General features: G+C 49.8%; 2 protein-coding genes and 1 long non-coding RNA gene across 8 annotated transcripts in view; 1 reads left to right on the top strand and 2 right to left on the bottom strand.

Annotated features, from left to right (window-relative positions):
• The first annotated feature begins 21 nt into the window (after positions 1–21).
• LOC109293711 lies at positions 22–10,011 on the top strand. The gene is made up of 4 exons (XR_002096369.1): positions 22–331; positions 3,462–3,465; positions 8,068–8,073; positions 9,998–10,011. It is a non-coding gene; the product is annotated as an uncharacterized LOC109293711 (long non-coding RNA).
• Positions 407–19,331, bottom strand: LOC109293709 (solute carrier family 2, facilitated glucose transporter member 5-like). 4 transcript variants are annotated; one of them, XM_019511781.1, is made up of 12 exons: positions 19,125–19,331; positions 11,625–11,723; positions 10,336–10,496; positions 9,440–9,564; positions 6,460–6,612; positions 6,246–6,371; positions 5,508–5,695; positions 5,079–5,189; positions 4,154–4,255; positions 3,571–3,646; positions 1,225–1,352; positions 407–1,128 (listed from the first exon to the last, which is right to left on the bottom strand). In XM_019511781.1, the coding sequence occupies exons 1-12, from the start codon at positions 19,176–19,178 to the stop codon at positions 895–897; spliced, it is 1,557 nt and encodes a 518-aa protein (XP_019367326.1). In that variant the 5' UTR covers positions 19,179–19,331; the 3' UTR covers positions 407–894. The 4 variants fall into 4 exon arrangements, with proteins under 4 accessions (XP_019367326.1, XP_019367329.1, XP_019367327.1 ...); XM_019511784.1 differs by lacking the exon at positions 19,125–19,331 and adding an exon at positions 15,055–15,315; XM_019511782.1 differs by lacking the exon at positions 19,125–19,331 and having other exon boundaries at positions 11,614–11,699.
• A 1,609-nt stretch (positions 19,332–20,940) lies between these two features.
• GPR157 (G protein-coupled receptor 157) overlaps positions 20,941–26,702 on the bottom strand; it is a 28,311-nt gene continuing 22,549 nt past the window's right edge. The window contains exons 4-5 of one of the 3 annotated variants that reach the window (XR_002096368.1): positions 25,338–25,616; positions 20,941–22,076 (exon numbers count right to left, since the gene is read on the bottom strand). Coding sequence is in view for 2 of the 3 variants with exons in the window: in XM_019511779.1 (XP_019367324.1) it covers positions 25,395–25,616 (222 nt within the window). In the remaining variant the exon portion in view is untranslated. The remainder of the gene's footprint in view (positions 22,077–25,337; positions 25,617–26,702) is intronic. The other 2 variants (XM_019511779.1, XM_019511778.1) reach the window with 2 other exon arrangements.

The following is a 26,702-nucleotide window of genomic DNA, read 5'->3' as shown; positions in this document are numbered from 1 at the left end:
TTTTTTTTTTTTTTTTTTTTTTTGAAGAGATGCCCAAAATATTTAAATTGCACATGGAAGTAGGTGCTGGTGTTAGAAGGAAGGCTCAGCCTAAAGACCTGCCTGAAACACTAAGTCCTCTTGGTCTCCATTTCCATTAGAGCCACCTACACCCACATTGAAGCCCTGCTCTGAACAGAGCAGACTGGGTGTGCAGACTTACCCCACTTCACTTAGTAATTTGAGGTCTCGCTACCTTTTCTGGCCATAGTCCTTCCATTTTTGGCTCCACGACAAATGGCAAAATGACCATCTGCCACTAGGATTTCACTAAGCCTTGCGTCTCTGGCTGGTCCCCAGACTGTTATATGTGGCACTTGGTACGTGCAGGCAACCACACTAGAGAACTGCGAGAAGCAGCATCTTCTATGGGCCAAAGCACAGGCTGAGGGTCAGGGATCCTGGAGTACTAACTCTGGCTGCACTGCTGACTCACTCCGTAAACTTGGACCGGCCAAGTCCTTGCCTCAGTTTCCCTGCCTCTGAGATGTGGATGCTATTTCTTCTCTTGCACAGGAACGATGGATAACCAGTGTTTAAATAGCACCTTGGAAGCGCTGCCTCGGGACCCAGGGGCTGGACACATTGCAGGGTTTGACTCAGGGCTCCAGAGTCAGCTGCAAACACAGAGGAAACAGATTAACCTTTCAAAAATCATTCACTAGCAGCAACATTTGTGCTAGTGCTGGCAGGGGATAGCTAAAGAGACAGCCCGCTGCCTGCTTTGGTCATACTCTTACTGCAGAAGACGTGCAGAGACAGTCTGAATGGAAAAGCACAAGTCCGGTAAGACACCTGCTCCCCCACTGAAGAGATCCCTTGGTCACCACAGGGTCCATCAAATGCTGAGGTGGGTCAGAGGCTACTGTTCATGGTCACCTCTTTCTTCTCATTCCAAGTTCCTGGGATAGCTTTGATATCCATGAGCTCCTCTTTGCCCATTGCTACTTCCACCCCATTCCTTTTGGCCATGATCTGGTTGATCTCCACGAAGGTTTTGTTCTTGGTTTCAGGAACAACGAAGATGTAAATGCCGGTGGCCAGGCAGATGACGCAGAAGACAAGAAAACTGTAAGCCCCAAGTGCTTGCTGAAAGAGCAAAGCCGAAGTGAGAAGTCAGGTGATGCTGAGATAGGGGCTCAGCAGCATGGGGGCATGAGACTTTGGGGTTCAGGCTTTACTCACCTCCATATAGAGGAACACGAGCCCCACAGTGAAGTTGCAGAGCCAGTGTACAGATCCACCCACCATGAATGCTGCAGGCCGGGATGACTGAAGAAACATCTCAGTGATCAGTACAAAAGGGATGGGGCCTGAAGGGAAAGGAAGTGTTTGCAGGTTTGAACAGCAGTTTCCATTGCTTAAATCGCTAGAAGTCTTGGCGTGATGGAGGACAACAGGTGCTGAACCACCAGCCCGGATAACCCAGCTGGAGGATTAAATTAATAAAAGTAGATGGTGATGACGGTAACTAGACCTTATCACCATTACAGCATCAGCTGCACCTCTGTTCCCATCTGGAGCTGGCTGCATGCCTTCACCTGGGCTGGGACACAGCAGCTCTCTCACTTTCATACTTGGCCATGGGCTGCAACACCCTGGTGGCCAACTTTGCTTTCTTAACTGGTCCAGATAGGCTTGGCTCCTGTGGGCCTCAGTACACTGAGGGGTTGTGATTCTGGTCAGCGGAGGGCAGTAGGTCATGTGCACACGAGCCATTTCATTACAGGGTTAATCACCTCCATTTTTCAGACAAATAAACGCACAGCGCGTGCCTTTAGGAGACTTGCCCAAGTACCATTTAGGAGACAACTGCTATCTACAGGTCTCTAGAGCAACTTATTTTAGACTCAAGGCACCACTCCATAAACTTAAGAGGTCGCTCAGGAAAAGTGAGCTTAGTTTTCACTTGCTTTTTAACTACAGAAAAAACAAAGCAGAGTAATTCTTCTATTACAGAGGAATTAGAAAGACCTCAGGAGGTCAGCATGTTTTTGACACTATGGATTCCCATTAGAAACCTCTGGGCTTCTTTTGTGGATCAGGTTTGCACACCTAACACTGCTGACATTGTGTGACACCCTACAGCATCCCTGAAGCAATTTAAAGGTATCCCAAAGTTGTGGGGCATCCTGGTTGAGAACCACAAGTCTAGAGAAACTCCTACAGCTATTATCGAGGCAGCCCTGGTTTTTCAAATTGAAATTAGCCCTTACATGTACTCATTGGGAAATGGTGTGAGAGATCACCGCACTGCCCCTTTGCTGCATAATGAGGTAAAGCAGCTCATTTTCTGTTGCTCATCTCACACTCAACATGGACTCATTTGATGGGGTAAATTGTCTTCTTTGAGGGCAACCAGGTGGCAGGAAGGTCACTGCTCCTGCCTCCTGGTGGAACAGACTCTCGGCCACACAAAGCTCTGAGTGCCAGCCTAGCCCAGTGACGTATTTACCAAATGGCAATGGGAAGCAAAGGGAAACAGGGCAGATGGAACTGTTTGCTGGCCCAGAATCACTGAACGTTCACAGCCGAGGAAGAAATACATCGGGAGAGAGAGGAGAAAAGAACCTGCACTTGCCCTGGCTAGCAACCCTGCGCTCTGCACTGAGCTGCGCTCCAGGCCTGTTGGACTGCACCAGGGGAGCAGGAGGGAGGAGGTGGCAGCAGTTTCCAATTGCCAGTGAAGCCCTCCTGGAGCTCAAAAAACAACCTGTTGTAACATTCAGAATGGCTCTGGCAGGCTCCTGCTAACAGGCACCAAGTGCATCAAAACCATGAGGTCAAGTTGTGCTTCCAGCTAGACATACACTCCTCCCACCCACTTCACAGCCCAGCCAGGGACACAATGAGGCTTATAGGAGGCAGGCGTTGAGCTTCTCATCATCCTACTTGTGCTGTATAACTCCAAGAGAGCCGCATTCCTGCAAAGCCAGTAGGAGCCACCCTTCTCATAGCAAGGTCTTTGCAGAGCCTCTAAAAATAAGACCTTCTTTATCCACACATGCTCTGGAGATCCTCCTTCAGCTTAAGGGTTAAGAGGCCTGCCTGTTTGAAATGCGAGGTGCTTCGCCCTGTCTGACGCAGTCTGCATCAATATTTCTAGGTCACATGGCCATTCAGAGATCTAGGGATCAGTCCCCCAGGATGGACGCATGATGTTTGCATCAGGGCAGTCTGCCTTTATGCAGGTAGAAATATGGAGCAGATGCACAGCTCTACACAGATGCAGATTGATCTATTCCAAGGTGAAGTTACCCCTAGCCAAGTCAAAAGGAACTATACTCTTAATCTCAGGCCATCATTTGATCAATGCAAGAGGTTGCCAGCAAAATCCCACACGTTGGTGAGGTTTTATAACTGCCAGACAGCTGCCTTAGCTGGGGGTCTGTCCTGCCCTGGATACCCAAGGTAAGTTACAGTGGTGTAAAGGTGTCATGTGTCCACACCCCTTGTTGCTGTTAACGCTGCAAGTAACACACCGCCCAGTTGTGCCGACATAGGAGATCAGACTGGTCCATGCATACTTACTTGCCCCAATAGCATGTCCGATGATATAAGCAATGACACTGGCTATGCTGATATACGGCATCCAGGGAACACTGGTCTGAGGAAAGTGAGTCCCTGGTTAGAGTCAGTTCACATCTAAAGCAACAAACCCAGGCTAGGGTTTGCCATGAGATTTTGGGAAGCTCTAGCCCCTGGGAATGTTTCCTGTTTGGCAGAGTTCATAGTGGTGGAGAGTGTGGACTTGGCAGTGCTGGTATCTGAACCCAGTGCCTTGTCTGGGCTGGAACCTCAGTTTGCGTGAGCAGATGCAAGAAATGCACATTGTGGGCTCATCAAGTGAGACTATGCAGCCAGAGCCAGCCACACTGCGTGCAAGCTGCTAAGTTCTCTCACCAGAATGAGCCCATCCATGTAATCAATTGTCACCCTGCTTTTCCAGCAGAATGATTAGTCTCCTACAGTGCTTGCTCGTAACTGCAGGGGAGTTCTTATATATTCTCCCTGCAAAGTGGGGAGGCAGCTTTTGAAATGCCAGCCCTGCTCACATCCCCTCCAAGGTCCACAAACACACGGCAGCCATCGGCTAAGCTATCTCGCTACAGACCTGGAGGTTCAGGGCCATCGTTAGCACGGCGCAGGAGATGCAGCACATCCCAAAGCCGACAAGAAGCAGAATCCTCCTCCCTGCCATCTCAATGATGAAAACCTGGAGGACACAACAAGAGGTTAAGTAGGGAGACCTTGAGGGAGCCAACCAGGTCTTCTCCCAAAGCGAGGAAGAGGCCAACAAGTTGCCAGCTTAGTGCGGTGCTTTCTGAGCCAGGGCCTGTGCAACCTCTGGTGAGAGTCATAGTTTCAAAGTCCTTTGAGTTAGAAGAGGAAGGAAACTACTGAGTTCTCAAAAGTTGTAGAGAGGTGTGCTTCAGGAGTTACTCTAAGCCCCACAGAATAGGGTAACGGTAATAGAGGAAGAGGTCCCCTCTTGACAGGACTGTCCAAGACAATCCCAGAGGAGTCCACATCGGGATAGACGTGTCCAGAAAAATTCTCCAGAGGTTTAGCTGTTTGGTGTTTTTTAATAGAGAAGTTTTCATTTTCGGTCAAATCTCCTAGGGTCTCTCTGCAATGAAGTTCCCATGGCAATCATGTGCCATGGCAACAAAACCCCCTGTTTTGGAAACCATGTAAATAATAAACATGTCCTGAAGTGTGGATAGAGGCACCAGAGCAAGCTTCACCTTAGCACAGGTGAGGCTAACTGTGCTAGCTGCCCTGGGCTTGCCCAAGGATTTTACCTAGCTTTTGAGACAGCTTTTGCACTCACCTTCGTACTGCAGGCACTGCATTACTAGCAGTACTCAAGCCAGCTGTTTTAAAGCTCCATCTGAGCTGCAGCCCCACCATGGCAATGATTTGCCATTTGCTGTGCAGTGGGGGAAGTGATTTGAGCTTGTGGGGGGTTTTGTGACTAAAACCAGAAAGGGAACAGGGAGGGAATTAGAAGCTGTAGGGCTCTGGCAGATGCTTACCGCAAGGCAGGTCATGACCACGTTGACGGCGCCTATGCCCACAGTGACGTACTGCACTGCGTTCACCTCCACGCCAGACGACTCAAAGATTCTGTCTGCGTAGTAGAAGACCTGAACCCAAATCACGCCTGTGGTTATGCATGGCCATGAAGGGTAGGGGGAGACCCCCACTTAACCAGACCCCAAACTCTCCTATGCTTTGGAGAGGTGTGCATCTGGATCCAGCCACTGTGGTCAGCTCCTTTCCCCATTAAGTGACCAATGACCAAACCCTGAACTCCAGAGCAGAATCTTCCCAAATGTTAGCTCTTTGACATGGGGCTAATTTATCCATTGCCAGGGTCTAGACTGGACTTGTGCCCAGTTGAAATGGGCTCCAGGACCATCCTACCCCATGTGCATTAGGGTGGCCTTTCTTCCCCCACCTACCGCGTTGACCCCAGAGAGCTGCTGCCCCATCATCATGACAATGATAGAGATGAGCTGCCACCGCAGAGCCTGGAAGGTGCAGAGGTTCATCACAGATAGGCGCCCTTCCTGCTTCTCAGACTGGTCTTCTTGACACATCTCCTCAATCTCATCATCCACATTGTCCCAGCCTCTCAACTTCTGCAGTGCTGTGTGAGAGGAGAGAAGGGAAAAGTTGGGCTTCCCAGGGGTACACAGCGAGGGGAGGGGACTGGAGTAACAGACACAAGAGATGACTTGGGGTGTCCCAGACAGGGCCCATTGGCCACTTCATGGTGGGAAAAGCAGAGTGACTGGCAACCACATGGTAGGCAGTGGTAGGCAGTCAACCTCCCACAGTGGGGACAGGTCAGCAGGTCCTGGTACAAATAAGCCAATAGAGGAAGTGACATGGACCAGTGTTCCTCTCCCAGAAAGGTTTTTTATTCTGGTAGCATTAGGCAAAAATCAGTTGCTTGCTAGGTATCCACTGTCAGGGACGTTTCCACTAGCTACTGTTGATCAAGTGCTTCCAGATCCTCAGCCAGCTGCTAGAGGGGTAGCATGTTCCTGTTGGTACCACTAATCCAGTGCACCCTAACCTGGCTTTTGGTTCACCATGCTCCACAACAGCTTGCACCCCTGGATGCAGGCCATGCTGCCACCCATCCCCCTTCCTCCTCTCACCTAGCTAGGACCACGAAGCAGCAGCTGCTGTACCTTTCCTGGCTTGTTCTTCATCTCCCTTCTGTATCAGGAGGTACCTGGGGCTCTCTGGGAAGAAGGGCAATAGGATGAGCTCCACAACTGCCGGGATGCCAGTCAACCCCAGCAACACTGGCCAGCCTGCAAGAGAGCAAAGGACAAGGTGCTGATGAGTGCGGTGATCACCTGCGGAACAGTTGGGGACCTGAGCCTCGGCTTGTGGCTTTACCTTCACGATTTCCTAGGATGCTCTTGAGACCAAGGATCTGAGCTACAAGTATCCCGATGGTGATGAAGAGCTGGGGCATCACTCCAATCGCACCTCTCAGATTTTTGGGGGACATCTCTCCCAGGTACATGGGAACAACATTAGAGGACAGGCCTAGTTAGACAAAGAGAGATAAGTCCAGCATGTGAGCACCCACTACCTTCGCTGACTTGCTAGGATGCTTTTCTGGATGATGGCAAGCTGAAGTCCGGTAGATCAGGAGCAGCCAAGATACCTGGAGCTTACTTTCCACTGCAAAGTCACCTATTCTGGGCTAGCTAAGGTGGGCTCAGGCTAGAAGCTCACTGCCATGTAATGATGATCACTCTGAGCCATGTCCAAAGAGTTGGTGGTATTTTCCCCCCACCTCTTGCAACTAAATGCCCGAATGCTTGGCATTACCTCCTTTGCTAGGGTGAAGGTGTCACTGGCACCGAATCCATCATCACAACCAGTGCCCTTACTAGTCCATCTCTGAAGAAAGGATCAGGGTCAATCAAGGACAGGGAAGCTGAAGGTCAATCTTGCCTCAGAAGGTACGTCCCAGGCTGTCTCCAGTAGGATAAAAGTAGCTGTTGGGGTAGCAGTAATGTGAATTTTGCCTGCTGCCAGACCCCTTCTACACTATGTTTCAAACTGAGTCAAGAGGCCTGGTTCCACTCTGGATTTCAAATCGTAGTGTAGATGGGGTCTAACTGTGTGCCCAGACTTGGATTAGTTCCTTGACAGGGACAATAGTTTTGTCTTGTCTGCATAGGCTTTTTACCCTGCTTTTTCCAGATCTCTCTGCTGTGCAGATGGGTTCCAGTTGAAAAAGCAAAAAAAGCAATAAAGTTGAGGAGTTTGATGCTTCCTGTGGGCATTTAGAACCACTAGAATGGGCTCAAGCAGAAAAATTTGGGCCGTAAGTTTTGAGGGGCTTGGTTTGGGCCCACCATCTTTTCAATACCAAAGCTGTTCTTCAGAGTCAGAGCAGGACAGAGACAAGTCAAACCTGCGATCAGGGTTGCCAACTGTCAATAAAATGTCAGGCTAAAAATAGCAGTCGGCAAAAAGTCTGCAAAAATAAACTTTTGCTATCAGTAAAAACACTAAGCGGGTGCAGCTTGACTGGCGCTCAGAGCACAGCAGCACCCGGTGGTGTCCAAGTGACAACACAGCACCCTGCAGGGAGTGTTCTCTCAGCCACGTGCTGCTGCTGTGTCCCAGGCTGCCTCTAAAACTTCACACATAGGCTTCTTTGGGTGTCTGGGCCAGGATGGGGAGAATAGCCTGAAGCAGGCAGAATGATGCAGGGTGCAGTCAGGGGCAGCACAGCACAGTGTAAAACCATCACTGTAGTCAAGCAGGGTTGCCAACCTAAGAAATATTTTATTACTGCAAACTTTTTACTGACAACCAAAGTTTTATTTTTACTATGGTTGATGTTAAACCCCTTCTAACTGAGGCCTGGCAGCAGGGCAGGCCATAGCAGAAGAGTTGCCCTGCCCTGCTGCCAGCCCTCAGTTACACATACACATAAAAATCTTGGCATGGCAACCCTGCCTCTGATCCATTCTTGCCAGGTAGCTCTGGGTATCTAACAGCAACATTCTCAAATGCAACAGCAACCTGTCTCCTAGCAGGACAGTGGCCAGCAGCGGGCATCACAATACTTCCAAACAAAATCCAAGATACGGTTTCCTCCTCCACCCCCTGGAGGGCAAGATGCCCTCAAACTAAGCCCTGACCTGAAAGAGCGTGCATCTGATTGAGGGCATTCCCTCCCTGATAAAACTTCTGAACCGCCAGCTGCCCTCAAACAGTCTGGGCTGTGCCTTTACAGCTTGGGATGCATCTCTGCCAGTGGCAGGCCAGAGTAGGTACTGAGTCACAGGGGGCACTCAGCTGTCATTTGGGCATGTCACACTGAGTGGCGTCATCAGCATAAACCCAGTGTTGCCAGCTGTTACCATTGTATTTTTCATCTTGTGATAAAACCCCAACTCCAGGAGCCATGTGACTACCCAAAGCTGCGGATACCTTCAGGCTCCTGAAGTCCTGTCTACACTACGGCTCGTGCTGCTGCTACCATCCAGTGAAGCTGGTCTAATGTGTGCAAAGGGACAACATTAATCAAATCCAGCCCAGGCCTGGTCACATCCTCAGGGCAGACCCCATAGTTTAGGCCACGTCAGGTGGGCAGAGGAACACAGGTTAGATTTTCCTCTGCTCTGCCTTAGAGTTATAAATAACAGGAAAACCTCAGCAGCACTGAGCTTCTCACAGTACCAAAACCCATCTGAGAAGCTGGCTAAATATTAAGCACTTACTACAAGCTCCATACCACCATCATCACACTCCTGCTGGTGCACATTTAAAGCCAGCCTGGGTTAGCCTACACTACATTGCAGTGCCTGAAGTATAGCTAGCCACTATAATAGATCCCAGCGGCCCTGCACTGATAACAGGACCAGTTTCAATGTAGTCGAAATAGGTAGTTCCTGGGATGGACATCTGCATATGGCCAGGTCTCTAATGACTTCAGACTGGAAGAGGTGTTCTGTTGCTAGTTTAATCCAACAGGGAATATAAATTTGGCCTAAAATATGAGGAAATGGATCATCACTCAAAGGGTAGCAGGTTGTATTAGCTGTTGACAAATAGCCCATCTTAAAAAGGAGACTTTTATTACAGAACTTGTACAAACAGAGATGCTGCCACACAACCCAAGCTCCAGCCTCATCTCTTCTGTTCACCAGGGATCACCTTCATCAGCACTGTCTGTTGTGCACAGAGTCAAATATTGAATGGAGTATTTTACCACAAGCAAGCCTAGCACTGCCATGAACAGCATCACTCTAATACGCTGCTCGTGTACCCACCTGATGTAACATTCCCCCCTCCCTGGCCCAGAGAAACCTACCATTTGTCCTATGTGTCCGTACAGCTTTTCACCCACCTGCATTTATTCCAATGATGATTCGGGAGAGGATAATCCCCTCAAAGGTCTTTGCCACTTCTGAGGTCCCCATGAGGATTGCGGGGACAATGGAGAAGAGATTATTTATCAGTAAAGTGCCCTTTCTGCGAAGAGACCAAGCGGGTGACAAGTACAGGTCATTATCATTTTTACTACAAATGGTATCTAAAGGCCCCAACTGAGTTTGGGGTCTAGCTGTGTTGGGGGGCTGTACAAACAGAGGTGGCCCCAGCCCAAGGGAAATTTTATCTTTTAAACAGACAAGATCAAGAAGGGAAGTGTTATGATCCAGTTTTACAGGTATGGGGGTAAAGGCATAGAGAGGTGAAGCATCTAACCCAGGGCAATCAAACCCAGGGGCCAGCCTAGTGTTTCCTCTGTGACCCTCCCCTTCTTTGCTGCCCTCCTGAAGGCTTCTTGATCATCATTTCACACACAAGAGCACATGGCTGAGGAGAGAGAAGTGGCGATGGTGAATGCCAAGGGCATAAAATGCAAACAGTGGAATTGAACCACATGGGCCTTTGACAAATTAAGCTGCTCCCCACATAGATGGAACTGAAAGGATTATTATTAAGATGAGGGGTCATACAGGCGTGAGAGAGCAGGGTCTAATAGTCCCGACCGGATGGCCCATGTAGCCAAGTCCCCTACCTGCCCTCTGCACCCAGCCCATCCTACCAGCAACCACACAGGGAAAAGGAGGTGGTATCCCTTCCTGGTCTGTTCAGTAACTATTAGTCTGGTTGTATTGCGGCTGAGTGGATGCGGCCAGGAGCTGGGCAAACCTGCAGGACCGCTTTGATTCAAAACAGGGTAAACAGGCTCCATTGCTGACTGTGGTCAGATGACACCGAAGAGCCTTTGCTACTTACCTGCCACAATTGTTCACCAGAGGGCCAACCAGCAGGGACCCAAAGAAGCCTCCAAGTGGGAACATGGACACGGTGAGAGACCAGAGCAGCGTCTGGAAGTTGCTGTCCATGTAGGTGCCATACCTGTCCACGTAGGTTTGGTTGTAGAAGTTTTGCATGAACTAGAAAAGATCCGAGAGAGGCTCAGGAGCAAGAAAACATGATGGAAACCTTCATTCCTGCTATAAAAGCCCAACAGGAACAGAGTAATGCTCTGCACAAATTCCCTATATTTTCTTCAAGTTGAGGCACGCAGCATCTAGGGAGGAAATGGACAGGAAGCCAGGGACAGACTGGCTCTTCTGGGTGCCTGGCTTAGCTTTGGGGCTCTGCACCTCTTGGGCCTCGGCAAGCAGCGTCAGGAAGACAGGCTCGAGTCAAGACCAGCAGTACTCAATCCTTTGGCACCATCAGGCCTTCCGCGCCTGGATCAGGTCTCGCACCACCCCTGCCTGGCCCAGCAACACCTGGTGCAGGCCCTGTGTGCCAGGATAAGGCGTTGCTCTGTCCACATGCGCCAGGGTCAGGCCCCGTGTGCCTGCTTCTGTGTGCAGGGCCATGCTATCTGGCCTGTGGGGCTCCCCACAGGTCCAGAAATTTGGCACCAGGGGAGCCCTGCAGACCAGATGACCCGGCACCGAGGGCCAGATTTGACCCATAGGCCAGGGGTTGAGCACCCCTGGCCAAGACGGGTGGTAGTAACTGCTTGTGCAAGAGCAGGGATTCCTTATGGGGAGGGCAGGGCCATCAGGGGATGAATTTTGGCAATGTCCTAGAGATAATGGCGTTCATTTGACCGATGAGCATAAAGATAGTGGAGGAAAATAGGAATTTGGGGTCAAAAGTAGATACAGAGAGTTGTGGTCCTTGCAGGAGGGTAACAATTTGTTCCTGAAGATTAGGAGAGCCTCAGTACAGAGCAGTGGTGGATGGTGGAGCAGGGAAGGGAAAGGGCACAAAGAGACATACCGGCAAAAAGGAAGAGGGGGAGGATTACCGCCAGAGCCCAGTTCAATGCAATCCTGCGATCGTGTTTCAGCCTAACCCGCCGAAATCACTGCACGCAGTAAACACCAGGCAGAGAACAGCGTTAACACGTGCCTCGTCTCCCTTGGAGGACTCGTCCTTATCAAGCTTAGACTTTGTTCACATAGCAATGCGCATCACACGCATGCACACCCACGTGCCCTTCGCTGGTAGGGGTCTGCTTCTCATTATCCGCTCCCTCTCGGCTGTTACATGCTACCTACCGGAGCGGGAGAGTTGATCACGGAGACATTGTAACCGTACTGGAAGGACGATCCAAAGGTGGACACCAGTGTCACCAAGGCGAGCAAAGTGGTCAGTTTCTGCAGGGAAGAAGATGAGTTACATTGTCGGGAACGGTCATTAGAGGGGACCTCCAAAAGACGCTTTAAAATATAGGACTCCTGCCCTCCTTTGCTTATGAAGAAAGGTAGGCACCGCTTCCTCTGGATTTCCCCTTGGAAATGTCAGCGGTTAGCTCGGGTCTTCTGTCACTTTGTGGCACATCTGAGTTCTGAATGACGGCCCCTGAACTACGATCTTTAACCCAACCCTCTTTTCTCCAACTGGCCACTGAAACACAGCAGAACCTTACATAAAGGAAAAAAAGCTTTGGTAGAAAAACCAAAAGTCTCCTCCCTTCTTGCTTGCTCCATTTTTACTCAGTTATCATCTGCATTTGAGGAACGAGCAGCCCACCAGCCCCCTCCATCAAGAACTTCTCCATCCACTCTGCCTGACGATAAATGGGCGCTGTTTGTAGGAACAGGGTCCTTAGCGTCGCACGCCACCAGGCTTGACAACGGTCGAGTACTCGTCGCTACTGCATTCTCAGGCTACAGCCGGCTGTGCCGCTGTTGGCAAAGCTCTTTTTTAATAGCTCGCCACCGTAACTACATTGCTACCCCAGGCAATCAAATCCCATGCTCATTCACAAGCACATTATTTCCTCCAGCTGTCATTAACCTCACTGTCTTGGAGCCTTTATGTTGCCCAATTCCCTTAGGCCATCTGTGAGGACACAGGCTCTTTCATGAAAAGATCTTTCAGAGTGACCTCTGGTTTACCCAATATTCATTCAAGCTTCCTCCAAGATTTTAATTGCCCACACGGAGAGGCCCAGAGAGGTCCGGTGACTGCCCAAGGTCAGGGAGTCAGTCTGCCCGAGCGAGGCTGCCAGCTCCATGCCCAGACTGCAATGCCTCACTAAAAAGGCGCTACAATCCCTCGGTGCTGCTCAAGGCATTGCTGCCCCTGTGCGTGGCTCCAGGGAGCCAGGCAAACTCACCCCCTCTCTGCTCTCGTACAAGTTGGGACTCTCCTGCATCTCCTTTTCTGGCTTCGTGGTGACGTGCGAGGCACAAAGCAGAGTCTGGGCTTTTAAAGCAGAGGAGGAGCGGAGGGAAGGACCCCCCCCCACCGCTACAGCCAGGGTGTGCCCAAGTGCACATAGTAGTGCTGTTTATTGCCCCATCTACGTGATCTGTCCTCTGAACCCTCCTGGGCTCAGCAAGGAAACTCTGCAGGGCTCTGCCTGGCTCCCTCATGCCCGTGCTTTTCCTTCCCTTGGTCAAGGATGGTCAGGACACCCTGGGCCAAAGCAGACTTTTGCCGAGGTTTCACCACGGCTGCAATGTGCCCACGGCAGCAGGCTGGTGCTGCCAGAGAGCCTATGCCACAGTGCCCAGACCCTGCAGATGGAGATCATGTTGAGGGGTGAAGCACGTGGCTTCTCACTGGTCTGGAGACTGGAGCACAGGGCTGGGAGCTCCTGGACTGCTTCTGGCCTGGGGCAATTTCATCTCACTTCTCTGGGACTCAGCTTTCCTACTTGCAAACAGAGCTATTGGCACTCACCATCAGCCCTTCTTACCCAGGGATCCTAACATGGGCGGCTGGTACCTTCCAAGTCCGGGGGGACACCAGATCACTGGCTGAGGGTGGGGGGGTCACCCCGTGGCCGATCTCCAGAAGTTCCAGTTTCGTGACTGGCGCTTCCAGGGGGTGCATGGCTGATCTCAGGGGGTGCATGTGCACCCCCTATGCATTGCCAACAGATCCTCAGCTCACATGGAGCAATAGTGCCACTGCAGTGCCGAGCACCACTCCTGGAGGATGCAATAGGGCTCAGCTGGACACAGGAGTCATTGGTGGGCACCAGCCAACGCTGGTAGGGCACTGAGAAAAGCGCATCATGCTCTGGAGCCAGGAGCGGCACGAGGATTTTTTGCCACCCAACCTTGTAACGTACCTGGGACCGGATAAGGCTGGGCACCAGGCAGAGCCCTGGAGCAGCAGCTTAACTGCACTGGAGCTGCTCTGCTCGCTTCTTCGCATGCCCACACTCCTGGGGTGGCCCCAAGGGAGCATGTGGTGGTGGTGCATGTGAGCACACCATTCCTGCCGCCCCCTTCAATTTGCCACCCCAGGCTGCTGCCTGCGAGGGTTGGCCAGTTATGCCAGCCCTGCTTGAAGCCTGGTGCCCCCAATCATTGCTCAGCACCTCTAAAGACTAGGCTTTCCATATGCCAAGCAGCAGGCTGGGCACCTTAGCCAAGCAGGCGGCGTTATTAGTCGGCTCTAGTTTGTCAGAATACTTCAGCCAGGAGAAAGCCTTTCTTTGGGCTGCCCAGGGAAACAATGGAAGGAGCTGCTATGTGTTAACATAATAGCTGTTGGCAGGGCTCAGACAGCAGCATGGCCAGGGGTTAGAGGATTGGCGTGGGGCCTAGTGAGCGCCTGGCTGCGTCTCTTCAGGGCCGCATAGGCTACAAAACGTTCCCGACAGCCTCATCCCGCAACGACCCACTTTAGGGAGGGCAGGGGCAGGTCCCAACTATTCCAGCGCAGGTATCACCAGGCCTGGCAGGGATGGGACCTGGATGTGGTTTAAACACTGTCAGGGCAGCACCCTGCCTCCCTGCTCCCCTATCAGGAATCCAATCCAGAGCACAGAGCAGACGGCTCAGGGCCCTCCTACAGATCACAGCAACTCAAGGAAACTCGCTGATCCTGCTGGAGTCTTTGGCCTGTTGCTTACACACCCCAACAGATTAACCTCTTCACTCCTTGGATCTTTTGCCACCACGGGTGAGGCTCAAGTCACCTGTGGCAGGCAGGGGTCGAGCTCTCTACTCTCTAGTCTGGCTCTCAAAGCACTTGGTTACTAGTTAACTAAGATCCCTTTCAAGCTAATCAGAGATATGCAAAGTTCATAGATATAGGCCATAACTGGACTAGATTAACAACTGCTATTATTCTTGTCCATGCTCCTTTTATTGCTTTGCATTAATGAACTAAAATTGTCCTCCTAGACCCTCCAACCGACTGCCCAAGTGACTGCTTTACGGTTGCCTGTGTAAGGTGCCTAGCACAAGGATTACATCAGCAGTTCTCAGCCTTTTAGACTCGAGGGCCCCCCTTGGGAAATGAAAGCTCTTAGTTTTCACTCGTTTTTTGACTGAAAAGATACTAGAGCAATTCTTCTGTTGCAAAGAACACAGAAAGATCAGCAGGTCAGAATGTTTTTAGCACTATGGATACCTATTAGAAATCTCTGGGGATGCCTCATGAATCATGCTTGCACACCTAATCCGTGCTAACATCACGACTCTCATGGCCCCCCAGAGTTAAGAAGCGCCGATTTACACTCGCCGTTCCCTGTCCTTGACTGTTTTTGGCACCTGCCAGCGGTTCTACTTGAGGGTTGTTCTGCAGCTTGTAAAAGTATTCACACGGCATTCAAACTGAAGTCATGCGAACAAGATGACGACTGGAGCCGGGCTGTCCCCCATGCACGCACCACTCAGCGTTTGTTCTGGACACAGCTGATTTAACAACTGCTACCTTTGTCGCTGTTCACTTAAAGTCCATTTCAAACTCCAGGAACTCAGAGGATTCTGCACAGTGCATGTGACGGATGCAAGAGCTTGTTGCAAGCAGAGGGTCTAATGATACAAAAAGTAGAGCTAATTGGCAGCCCGGGCTCCTGCCCCATCACTGCTCCCCCAGTGTTCCAGCTGTAACAGCAACAGGAGTCTTTGTGCTGCCTCTGCTTCCTCTGCCTTCCCCTGTGCAGCAAAACAAGGAAGGGGGAACCGAGGGTAAGGCCAGGTTTATGGAGGCAGGGGGTGCAGGGAGGGAGTATGCAGTGCATCAGTGGGGGCGAGGGGCATGGGGACATGCCCAGTGCTGCAGTGGGAGGGGAGGGCACCCGCACAGTGCAGGTCAAGGTGCCCGTGGCATTCAGCTCCTGGCATTTGGCAGTCAGCCCCAGGGCTGCTTAGAAAAATTGGACAGACCTGATATAAAAGGTGCTCAACATACTACTTGCTACTGGGGGTGCACTGAAGGCAATACAAGCCACAACATGCCAGGCAAACAAGACAACTGGAAAAGAGATAAGGAGGGAAGAGGAACATCTCAAGGAACAAACGTTACAGGAAAGTGCCCAGCACGGAAGGGTTGGGGAAGGGGATTAATTGGTTCATAATCACAGACAAATTCCTAACAAGTTTCATTCCCCGTAAGCAGAAAAGCTGATTTTCCAGGCTGAATTCCTTCCAACGGCAAAAACAGATCAGCATTGGAAATTACCCTGTACATGCAAACACTGGAAACAACATGCAGTGTCCCACTGCAATAGCTGAGCCGCTGGAGAACAGCCTTCTAGTGCTAGCAGCTCTCGGGTGTAGCAGAATTAGTACACAGAAAGACAACGCATTCACAAACAACGTAGCAGACAGAGGATGGTAACCCCTACGACATGGAGACAATTTTGCCCAACCCCACGGAGAATTGTCCCTGAAAGAATCCAGGATAAAACTCAACTGGGATCAGCTATAACAGTTTAGGTTTCATCCATCTACCTCCATCCTGGGGTAACCATGCTAAGCGCGCATCTGGGCTAGGGACAGAAGTTGCACATAAACCGGTTTAAGTCATTAGAAACTGGCTTAAATCTGTAACAGACCAGAAGGTCATGCGCATAAACTAGTTTCGAAATAGCTGAAACTGGTCTCAGATAAACCTGGCTGAATGTAGTATCAGACTTAACTCATTTGGGTCAAACCAGTTTATGAAACTTCTATCCCAGACCCCTTCCTGGTTCAAGTTAAATCACAGTTCCCCAGCATTCTGGCATGCTTTCCAGCCCTGGGCTGGGCTGTGCCCTCTGCTCAAGCAGAGAAGTGTTGCCCCCCCCCACCGGGCAAACCCCAGCTGGGTTCTGGGGTCAGGGAGGGGGGTAAACTCCCCCCACCCCGAGTACAGAGCTGCCTTACTAAAACTTACTGCTGGCTGCGACTATGGACTACAAATCCCAAAGGCACCTGGAAGCAGGAAGAGGAAATGATTGATGAGCAACCCTGCAGAGTCCTGTTACTCTCAGTCTGGACTGCAAATCCCAGAGACCTCGGGGGCAGCACGAAGAGGAAGCAAACGCACAGCCCACGCTGGCTGTGTGCCAGACAGCTGTGCTCTAGCACCCCCTGACTTCTGGCCTGGGCCGCTGCAGGTATGTGGCTGCATTTTCCAAATCAAAAGTGAATGTGTGTTCAGGTGTTTCTCAGTTTAATCTTTGCAACTTAAACTAACCTGCAAAGACTGAATTGATTCAGCCTTGGGCTTTTTGACTGTACTTTTTTGGTGGTCGAATTTAATTGGCATACAAAACCAACGTAACATGTGACAGTCTGCCCAGGCCCTTAGAGAGATTAAGTGCTACTTCAGTTCAAACAACAAAGGATGGTCCTTTGATCTGAACAATCTTCAGTTTAAAAACCTTGTTTTAAGGCAAGCCCGGGTGTGATAATGCTTTGTTTATCTTTTCTTAAAGAAAGATGATTCCAAAAAGTTTAGTGCCCAGAACTAGACAGTCTCTCAAGGAGTTCCCAGAGCTTTTGCCAGCTGTTACCAGCATTTATTAAAACAGAGATACAAACCAGAACATCAGTTGCAACAATCTTCTGAGCATTTCTTGGCTCTCTAACCACTAGAGAGAGTCCATATGCAATAGAACAAATTCCAAGCTAATTAAGCCCTTTAGATGCTGGCTTTACATTGGGTGGAAAGCACACAAGCCATCCCATTGCCACCATGACATGTCCTGACCTGCCTGAGAGTATACTCTGAGTTTGATTCCTAGTTCCTGGACTCAGAGAAAGTCTGGGCAGAGACTGTTCATTCACTGTGTGGGGTGGGAATGAAAAGAGTTGCTGCCACACACCATTCAAGAAATGAGATCTCTTGCCCTTTAAGTCAATGAGATACAGGATAAGAAAGGGAGGAGGGAGATCAGAGTTATCAGAGGGACCTCATGTCCTTCCTTTCAATCAAAAGAAAAAAAAAAACAAAAAAACCGTAACCATGTTATATAACAAAATCAGTGCAATGGGGTCAGATGCAATCAGGAGTCCTTCAAGAAGCAGCAAATATTTGCTTATCGCATCAGAACAGTTCCTCAAAGATTTGCCTATCAGCAGCCAAAGAAGAACAGCCGTAAGGCAGCGCAGTAGAAAGCAGTAGGTGAAGGAACTTTGAATGCACGGATGCAGGGAGGGCTGCGCGACAGTGACTCAAACGTATCATAGCTTAGCACCCAGCCTCTTCCTTGGCTGATAACATCATACCACCTCTCTTCTCTTAGGATGCCAACACATTTTAGAAGCTTATTGCTATTTGCGGCTTCCTGCGGGTGCATCCAGGTACGCTATTACAGCACCACTTACAACAGCCTAGGACTTCATTCCCTGTCATCTCACCTGGTGCTTCACAGCCTCTCAGCAGATAGGCCTCTCAGCCCCCTGTTTCAGCAACACAAAACATTGTCCACAAGGACTGAAAGGAAAGACTCCCTTGTTCCCTTGACTAGGAGCAGGAGAGTGCCGAGGACTCGCACGTGAGCAGCACTAACTCCCCCCACAGGAAATCCATTCATACACACGCATGCATTGCGCGTGCGTGCACACACGCATGCGATCTGTTTACTGCAGGAAGGACATTCACAGGCTACAGAAGACAGCTGTTTAAATTTTAAACTGCAAAAATCCCTGGGGCAGGGACTCTACAATTATCAGTCCCTAGGTCCTTTGCAATTACCAGCCCTTAGTTCCAGAGTCCTGGTTTTGCTCGAGAGTGGTAGATACCATCCTGACACAAGTACTCAGGCACCACTATTACCTCTGTGGTTTCAGTGTTCATTCCCTTTATGAACTGCATGTAGCTTAATACTGATCTACCAGCAGAGATGTCTGCCTAATAGGTATTTCAGTTTCCTCCCAGCCAACGTGCACATCAGTCTACCAAAGCTCACTGTGTTCATGCTCTACCCCTGCTTTCAAATCCAAAGCAGAGAACTTCTCTGGAGACGCTTGCTACAGCTGCCAATAGCATTCCCACACCCTCTAAACAGCCTGTGGTGGGAGATGCATGTTTGGGGAGCTATTTGCATTTAATCCCGCTGCCATGGCCACAAAGCTGGGAGCCAAGGAGAAGGTAATATTTACGGTGAAGGGAACCCACTCTGGGGCAAAATCAGCCCACAAGGTATTATTACGGGAATAGCAGTACTAGAGCAGGGGAAGAAAAGGGAGGTTAGAACAGGACCTGGCACTACAGCAGGGCTTACCATCAAGAAGCCGTCAACCCTCATCCTTCAGAGAAGACTCCATATATATGCCTTTCAATATAGCAGAAAGAGCATTTTCTCAGCCTTGCAAACTTACCCCATTCCTGGGTATGCTGCCCCGTGACCCCTCTGCCTCCTTTTTCACTGGCATGGCTGCACGATCCAGCCGAGACGGTATGACAAAAAACAGCAAGGAGACAGGGCACTACAGGACATTAAAGCTCCCCCTGCACTTTGTTCTGAACAAGCACTTGTTTGCCCAACTGCCTACACTGTCCTCTTGGACCCTGGTGGGTTTATCTGCCCATCTGCCCTGTGTGGATTTTGCCAAGCCTGGCGTGGTCTCTCTGCCTGGCAGGTGCCTGGAACCCAGGAAGGGGCGTGTGTGTTTGCACTGCAACACAGCGTTGATTTCTGCAGTTCGCTCCAGAGCTACATAGGATCAGACATCACATGGAATTCAACACAGCAGATGGAGATGCCAAATATCTCCACCCTGCTCTGGAGGGGAGTGCCCAGTATCATCAGCCAGGACCTCTCCAAGCAAATCAGTGCTGGCACCCGTGAGCTTAGAGAGCTCATCTGACCAGTTCTCCCTCATAGGAGGATGGATCCAAGAGGAGGTGGCAGCAGGTAAAAGCATGGATAGAGTTCAGATTGCTGCAGCAGCGTTTAGCTGCCTTCACCAGGAGAAGGTCCTCTCTTCCTGTAAACCCTCCCTCTGTCATCTTCAAAGCTGCAGAACAGATGATGCAGGTGCCTTGTAGGCACTGCCAATATTCACAACACAACACCAATCCCCCCCACCCCTCAGCCCCCCACAGGCTTCTATGGAAAAAAACCAATGTGCTTATATAAAAAAAAATCATAATGCATCTGTGCGAGTGGGCCGAGTTAAGGTTTTGACAGCCAATTCCACCACGTGGCATTGCATTGACACCCCTGAGATTCATTCACAGGGTTGGAAGCTTTTGATCCACCGAATAGATCTCTGCCACTGTTGCTAATAGGGTAACTGATAGGAGCAGCAGGCGGTCATCCTCCAACACTAGAGAGGATGGGTTTCATACATATTTGATCACAGTAAAAAACCAAAAACAAACCAAAAACCAAACAGGCAAGACTTACACATTATAGATTCTAGTCCAGCACAGATCACCCTGTTTCCTCAGCTCTCGACTCCTCCTGCCTTATTTACTTCAGCTGCCCCAATTACATCTCTCTCTTCCCTACCCGTGTCTCCTTGCCTCAGTCCATCTTAGTCGGACACAAAAAAAGTCAACCATCATGAAAAATTTCAGGCCAAGTGGTTAAAACTCATCTCGGTTACAATAAGGAATAGAAACAGAAACTTACAATGGAAAATGTTGCACCATCTGATTAGCAGATGGTGCTGCCAGCTTCGCCCCTAGCAAAGTTCAAAGATGTACCCTAACCCATGTGAGGCCTTACCTCCCCTGAGATTTGAAACATGTTAACTCACCCAGTGGAGAATGCTTGTGTCAGAGAGGATGCGAAGGCTTCACCATGATGATCAGATAGCATATGGGTCAAGTTTTTATAAGGACCTAAGCCTCTTAGCCCTTTGAAAAGATGTCATGTGCTTGTCCATGCCTTTACTAAGGGCTAAGTTGCTTTTAGTGCTGTGGTAGTTAACCTGTTTTTTATTGAGCCACATTATCCCTGTATCAGCATCCTAGGAAGCCATGAACTGCCCACCCCATCCTCAGTGTGCCAGAGGGCTGGCCTCCTACCTGAATAGCTGCACCAGCTGCGGCGATAGCTCCATGGTGTGTGCACCTGCCTGGTAGGGACCGGACCGCATGCTACCCACTCAGCTCATACAGGCCCTTCAGTTTTGTGCCGGGGGGGTGGTTGGCATTTCAAGTGACACAAACACACAGAGAGCCGAGGAGGTTCTCTCACAACACTGATGAGAGCTTTATAGTCCCATAGAAAAATAGGGAAGAGCAAGCCACATACAGACAGCATGGGCGACTTGTCTTCCTTAAAATGTCAGTCATTTGTTAAATTACAGACACCCCAGTCATTTATAAAAACACCGTCACATAGTTTCTCTCTCTCTGCTCCACCCCACCCTTAGCTGCAGAGAGAGGTCAACAGGCTCATTTGTCTGTTATTACAACAGTGAATGACAACATCTGTGTATAAAAAAAATGGTAGGAAGGAGAAGATTTTGTTAAAATGACAAAAGTTTAGAAAGTGCATAGAAAGAGGAGCTGTAAACAGGACATTCTTAAAAGGATAGTGTCTCTAAAAACTCAAGCTGTGATTTTAAAATGCCAGTTAGGGAAAGGGAAGCATTAAACAAAAAACCAGATCATACTTTGGAAGCAATAAACCCTGGATTTGGAGGATACACAACACAACACATCTATATGTCCATTCACAGGCTGTTCCCATTGGATGGAGCATGTTCGGTAATCGCCCCAAGTTAGCTACCCTCAACAACAAACTGCCCACACAGCCGTGAATTTCCCCAAGAGGCCATGCAAACTCATGACACCTCAAATCTAGGAGGGCAGACGAGTTGCTGCCTGCCCTGCGGGAGGGACAAAAACACCAAAGGAAAACACCCAAGGATTTTAAAAAAGAAGACATTGCTAGGTCACTGTCCCCATCCACCCAGGGAGGAGGACCAGGACCTGGACAAGGTGCCTTTCAAGACCTTGTGCACCAGGAGTTAAATCTATCACATGCCCAAGACAGGTCCACTCAGAAGCTTCACCATTTTCAGGTCATCGTGATTTTCCTCCTCCCTGGATACACAGTGAGAAATCCACCTCCTAAAAAAGGGAAATCAAACCCCAAGAATAACGTCTAAGTTCCTATGAGACGAGAAGGACGGACAAAGTTGAAGTGTGATGTAGTAACATCTTCCAGGACATCCTGAGAAAGGAGCCAAGGCAGCCGCAGCTGGGATAGGACTTCCAGCCGGAGGCTTGTCCTGCGACTTGGCCTGCGTTCGATGTTCCTTTTCTTCCAGTGTTTAGCTCCCTCTATAGGCACGTGGTGGCAAGTCAAATACCTGTTTGAAACAAAAGCACGCAGTCAAAATCCAAAATGCTGTGGACTCTGAAGCATGGGGGCTGCTGTGTACAAAGTGAAGTCACCCGATGCTGGCAGAGACGCAAGCATTTTCCATCATGACATTGCTCCTACTGAATGTCCCAATCTACTGAATCAAACTTTGGAGCAGGTGGCCACGTGCCCCAGCATGTACTTGTGCCACCCCAGCTCTTTCTGTGGTTCCCTTTGTATCTTCCCACATTTACATGAGCTCAGAAAGACAGTGGTCCAAGTCCCTCTTTACTGAGACAACATGGGCTTCAAGGAACATTGCCATCAGCAACTGCCCCCACTTCCACTGAAGTCCCCGAGCGGAAGCACTAAGCACTAGCAGTGGGCAACCTGTCTGCATGCTAGCTCAGCACCTTCCTCTTCCTTGGCCTCTCACATAGCCACCCAGCTGCTTATTTTTAAGTCCTGCTTGGCTGCAGCAAAAGGAACTAAAGCTGCTTGCAGCAGCTTCTCTGGAGCCATTTTCCTTTCTCTGGCCTCTCTACAAGAGGGATTTCTGGCGTGGGTTTTTCACTCGTGTCAGTGCTGGTGCAGCCTGTCAAGGGAGATCCACAGTGTACACAACACCTAGTATCTTTTTAAGTTGCCATGTCCTTCAAACCAACTCTGAGCAGGACTAGCACTCCCCAAACCCTGCATGGCAGAAAGCCAGGCGTCTCTCTCAACTCTGGTGTCACAAGGAAAGGGGAACTGAAAGCAAGGGGCTTGGGGCTGTTCCATTATTTAAGCATCTCGGAGGCAACCATCAAAATGCTTACTTCCTCTTCTCAGGGTGGGGGCTACGCACAGCTTTGACTTCACCTTTATGCTTTCCTCCCCTACAAGGGGAGAAAAGCTTTTGATACCACAGCTTCCACTAACCAACCCGCATGCAACATTCACTATGAACAATGTGAGGTTCAAGTATGGTCGGGGTGAATCCAGGGCAGCTGCACCCCTCCGATTCCTGTTCTACTCAAACATTAAAACCAACTGCCGGGGAGGGGCAGTGGCATTTCTATTCAGGCAGTGCTAATTGACTTCATGGCCCATTATTGCCTCCCTGATTCCTAATAATCCCTCTCCGCTCCACAGGTGTTAACAACCCTCTGTCCATTTAATAGTCTTGGCACTATCCATGCCATCTTTTCTTCTGCTATTTTGCTGACTGTTAGCCATTCCTGGTAACGTCTCTCTTCTACTTCCCAGCCCTGCAGACTGTTTTGAGTTCTAGCTCTTATAAAAACCCTACCTCAGGTGTGATAATATTAACTCGATCTGTAGAAAAGGTTGACAGCAAAGTACTGGAGGCACTGTCCAGGCACCCAAGAGGGCTAGGTTTTGTTTTATGAATCCGAATAAGGAACGTACATTTAACTACAATGAACCTGGCATTAATGACAAATAATTTTGACTCTTTTGCCTAGTTTGCTGTGTGTTTTTTTTTTAAATTTATGTATAATCTAGCAAAGTAGTGGACATCCCAATAGTTATATTTGTTTTTGCTTTGTTGGCAAACTGAATAATACGGCACTAGCCTCCTAGCTTATTAGGGAACTTTCTAGTTTCTGTTTAACTGGAGAAAAATGTATGTTGGGTTATACGTGATGATGTGCCACACCATCTACACCCCGCTTTTCAAAATCCTATGTCCGCGCATGGCTACGGTGCTGGCTTCTTAGCAAGCTAGCTGACATGTGCAATAGAAGAAAGCTCCCAAAGCCATCAGCAAATAACATCTACATAAAACTCAGCACTTGCCTTCCAGGTGCTTTGCCCATAATGGCTGACCCTGCGAGATGGTCAGCTCCCTGGACCTTAGCATATGGGCTCTTGCAAACATGTAGGATGGCAGTCTCACTGTGCCACAGAAATACCAAATAACCCCATCTCCAAGTCCCTCCCCAATTTCTTTTTTTAAATGCCAATGGAGAGATAAAGTGAATATCCACAGGGCCTAAGGGTGAGATGCTCAGACTAGCATCAGAACTTGCTTATTCCCAGTCCCATACTGAGTCCATTACATCATTCGACCCCAGCATGTCCTTAGTATTAATATTAGTCACACTAATGAGAGCTGCCTTTGAACAGCTGTGGGCATGGAGCAAGAGATGCCAGCCTGCTGCCCTCTGCCCCCAGACAGCACCTGAGGAACTAATTTGTGCAAAAGCTGAGTATGCAAAGAAAAAAAAATTGTGGAGAGGAAAAAAAAAAAAATCCCCCTTTGGTTTCTCCATTCATCAGGGCAGAATGAGAAGTAGAAACATATGGCAGAGGTGCAGGCTAAAATATACTACGTCCTGTCCTCGCAGAGAGACTAGAGCTCCCAGTCTGTGGCCGTTCACCTCAATCTGGGCATTAGGACCATGGCACGTCAGAGTGTCTCCCTAGTGAGCATCGCCCTGATAAAGGCAGAAAGCTCTTGTGATCTGTTCCACCTCACATTGGATGCTGCTCCGTCTCCAGCCCACTGGACTCCTAGATGGGCAAAGTCTCAGCCCCTGCCTGCTCTGCACTGGATTCTTAAATAAGGCTATGTAAGCCTGGCTGAACATGAAAAACCTGACAGTCAGAAGAGAGGAGAGTTTAGTGGTTCAGCTGTTCAGGTACCAGCCTGGAGCCCCAAAACCTAGGTAAAAGTCCCTGCTCTGCCCTAGACTTCCTGTATACCCTCGAGCAAATCATTTAGTTCCACTATGCCTCAGTTTCCCTACTGCAAACCGAAGATAACAAGATGTGCCTAACTTTGAAGGGTGCTGTGAGGATAAAGAGACTAAGCATTGCGAGGCTCACCACTACCACAGTCACGGGGCCACAAAAGTGTCCAACCTCAGCAGACACTGGCACCCACCACAGATTCCTCTTCACATGTGGTTGTGTATACACCTGGTCTAAGGAAAAGCACAACCAAGTGTCCAGAGTACAGGTCTGGGAGCAAGGAGATAAGGGATCTATTTCTGCTTCAGCTTCCTCATTTTACAGAGGGGAATACCATGGCTTCCCAGCCTGACAGGGGCACAGTGTGGTTCAGTTTGTTAATACTGGACCACACGCTGCAACCCTGCAGGAGGGCTGTGAAACGGGGTTCCTGCAGAAGCAGTCGGAGCAGAATTTCTTCTCCTACACCAGCAGCTGGATTCACCCTGCTCTGCCTCCAGGTTGCCAGGGCCTTGTCATCCCAAGCACAGTACCCAGGGTGTGCAAAGGCCAGGCAATAGAGAGGACTCACAATTAGACATTTACCAAGGAAGACTGATGCTACCATTGTCGTTCGGAGATCCATGGCTCAGGTACTGGAGAACATGGCCTTCCTCCGGTCGGTCTCTTGCACTTCTCTGCTCTTGTGGGGCTCGGTCTGCTGGTAATGCCCGTCCGAGTTCTGCGGAGGCTGATTAGAGGCATTGTAGCGACAGCAGCAGAGGTAGGAGAGCAGCCGCGTCCGTACCACCCGGGTGCAGAGCACAAACATGATGCAGTTGGCGCCTCCCTGGAACGTGTTCCCAATTCCCTGCCAGGGGCAGGCAGAGAGCATTAGCCACAAATGAATCCCGGACACATCTCTCCCTAGCCCCAAAGTCAGACACTGACCTAGGCCATCAGGGCAACTGCTGCACTGGCAGGGCAGGGAAGCTATTGTTCCTGAACCTGAAAGAACTCAAGGGTCAGAGCCAGTGCCACCTATGATGCATTTCAACGCAAAGCTGTTCCACCCCAATGAAGTTCCTGAAAAACCATTCATCTCCTTCTCTAACCAGGAGAGCTGGTTTATGAAGGTGGAGAGAGATCTCTGACTTTGTTGTCAGGCAGACAGGCCATGGTAGGGGTTTGTGATTACCTAAAAGGGAAGGTCAGGAAGACTCGTGCCAAAGGGAACCAAAGCAGCAGAAGCCGCTCCATCCTGGGGATCACTCATCAGCTCCAGATGAGAGCAGCTTCTACTATAGCCTGATGAGACAGAAGGGAACCACTCTCTCCCCCAAATAAAGTGGGCACCATGGACTCCCATGGGAAGGGCAAGCTAAAGGAGTGATACGAGTCATATTTCCTAAAAGATCTGTCCTCTTCGGTGCCTCATGTCACATGCCAACTATTTTAGTTTGAGTGAGATGCTTCACAGTTTCCTGACCCCTGACAGATCTTTTTTCCTCCTTGATACTTGGACTAAGGAATACAATGGTGGTTTCAGCTCTTTCCTCTGGCCACTAGACACCAGAATCACTTCATCCTGAGCAGGGCAGCTGAATCAGCAGCTTCTAGTGTCAGTCAAGTTTGCTGCTTTGCTTCCTTAAATCGTGGACTTGAACAATTCACAACAGGTCTCCCAAGTCATAGTGTCATAGTTTCATAGATTAAGGGTCGGAAGGGACCTAGTAGATCTTCTAGCCCGACCCCCCGCCAGGGCGGGAGAACAACAAAAACCCCAAAACAAGAAACGGGACTCAAATGAGTCCAGCCAGGTAGGCATCCAGCCTCTTCTTAAAGACCCCCAGGGTAGGGGCCAGCACCACTTCCCTTGGAAGTTGGTTCCAGCTCCTAGCCGCCCTAACTGTGAAGTAGTTCTTGCGGATGTCCAATCTATACCTCCTCTCCATCA

This window comes from Gavialis gangeticus, unplaced genomic scaffold, assembly GCF_001723915.1.
Source record: "Gavialis gangeticus isolate Ggan-Ray unplaced genomic scaffold, GavGan_comp1, whole genome shotgun sequence".
NCBI lineage: Eukaryota > Metazoa > Chordata > Crocodylia > Gavialidae > Gavialis > Gavialis gangeticus.
The sequence above is the reverse complement of the archived record's forward strand: the minus strand, read 5'-3'. Positions and strand labels throughout refer to the sequence as shown.

Coding starts and splice junctions, on each gene's coding strand:
- LOC109293709 (XM_019511784.1), bottom strand. CDS start 15,141: ATGCCGTGTGAATACTTTTACAAGCTGCAGAACAACCCTCAAGTAGAA. Junction 9,565..10,335: donor CTGGTGAACAATTGTGGCAG/GTAAGTAGCAAA, acceptor GTCTCTTCGCAG/AAAGGGCACTTTACTGATAA. Junction 1,129..1,224: donor TCGTGTTCCTCTATATGGAG/GTGAGTAAAGCC, acceptor TTGCTCTTTCAG/CAAGCACTTGGGGCTTACAG.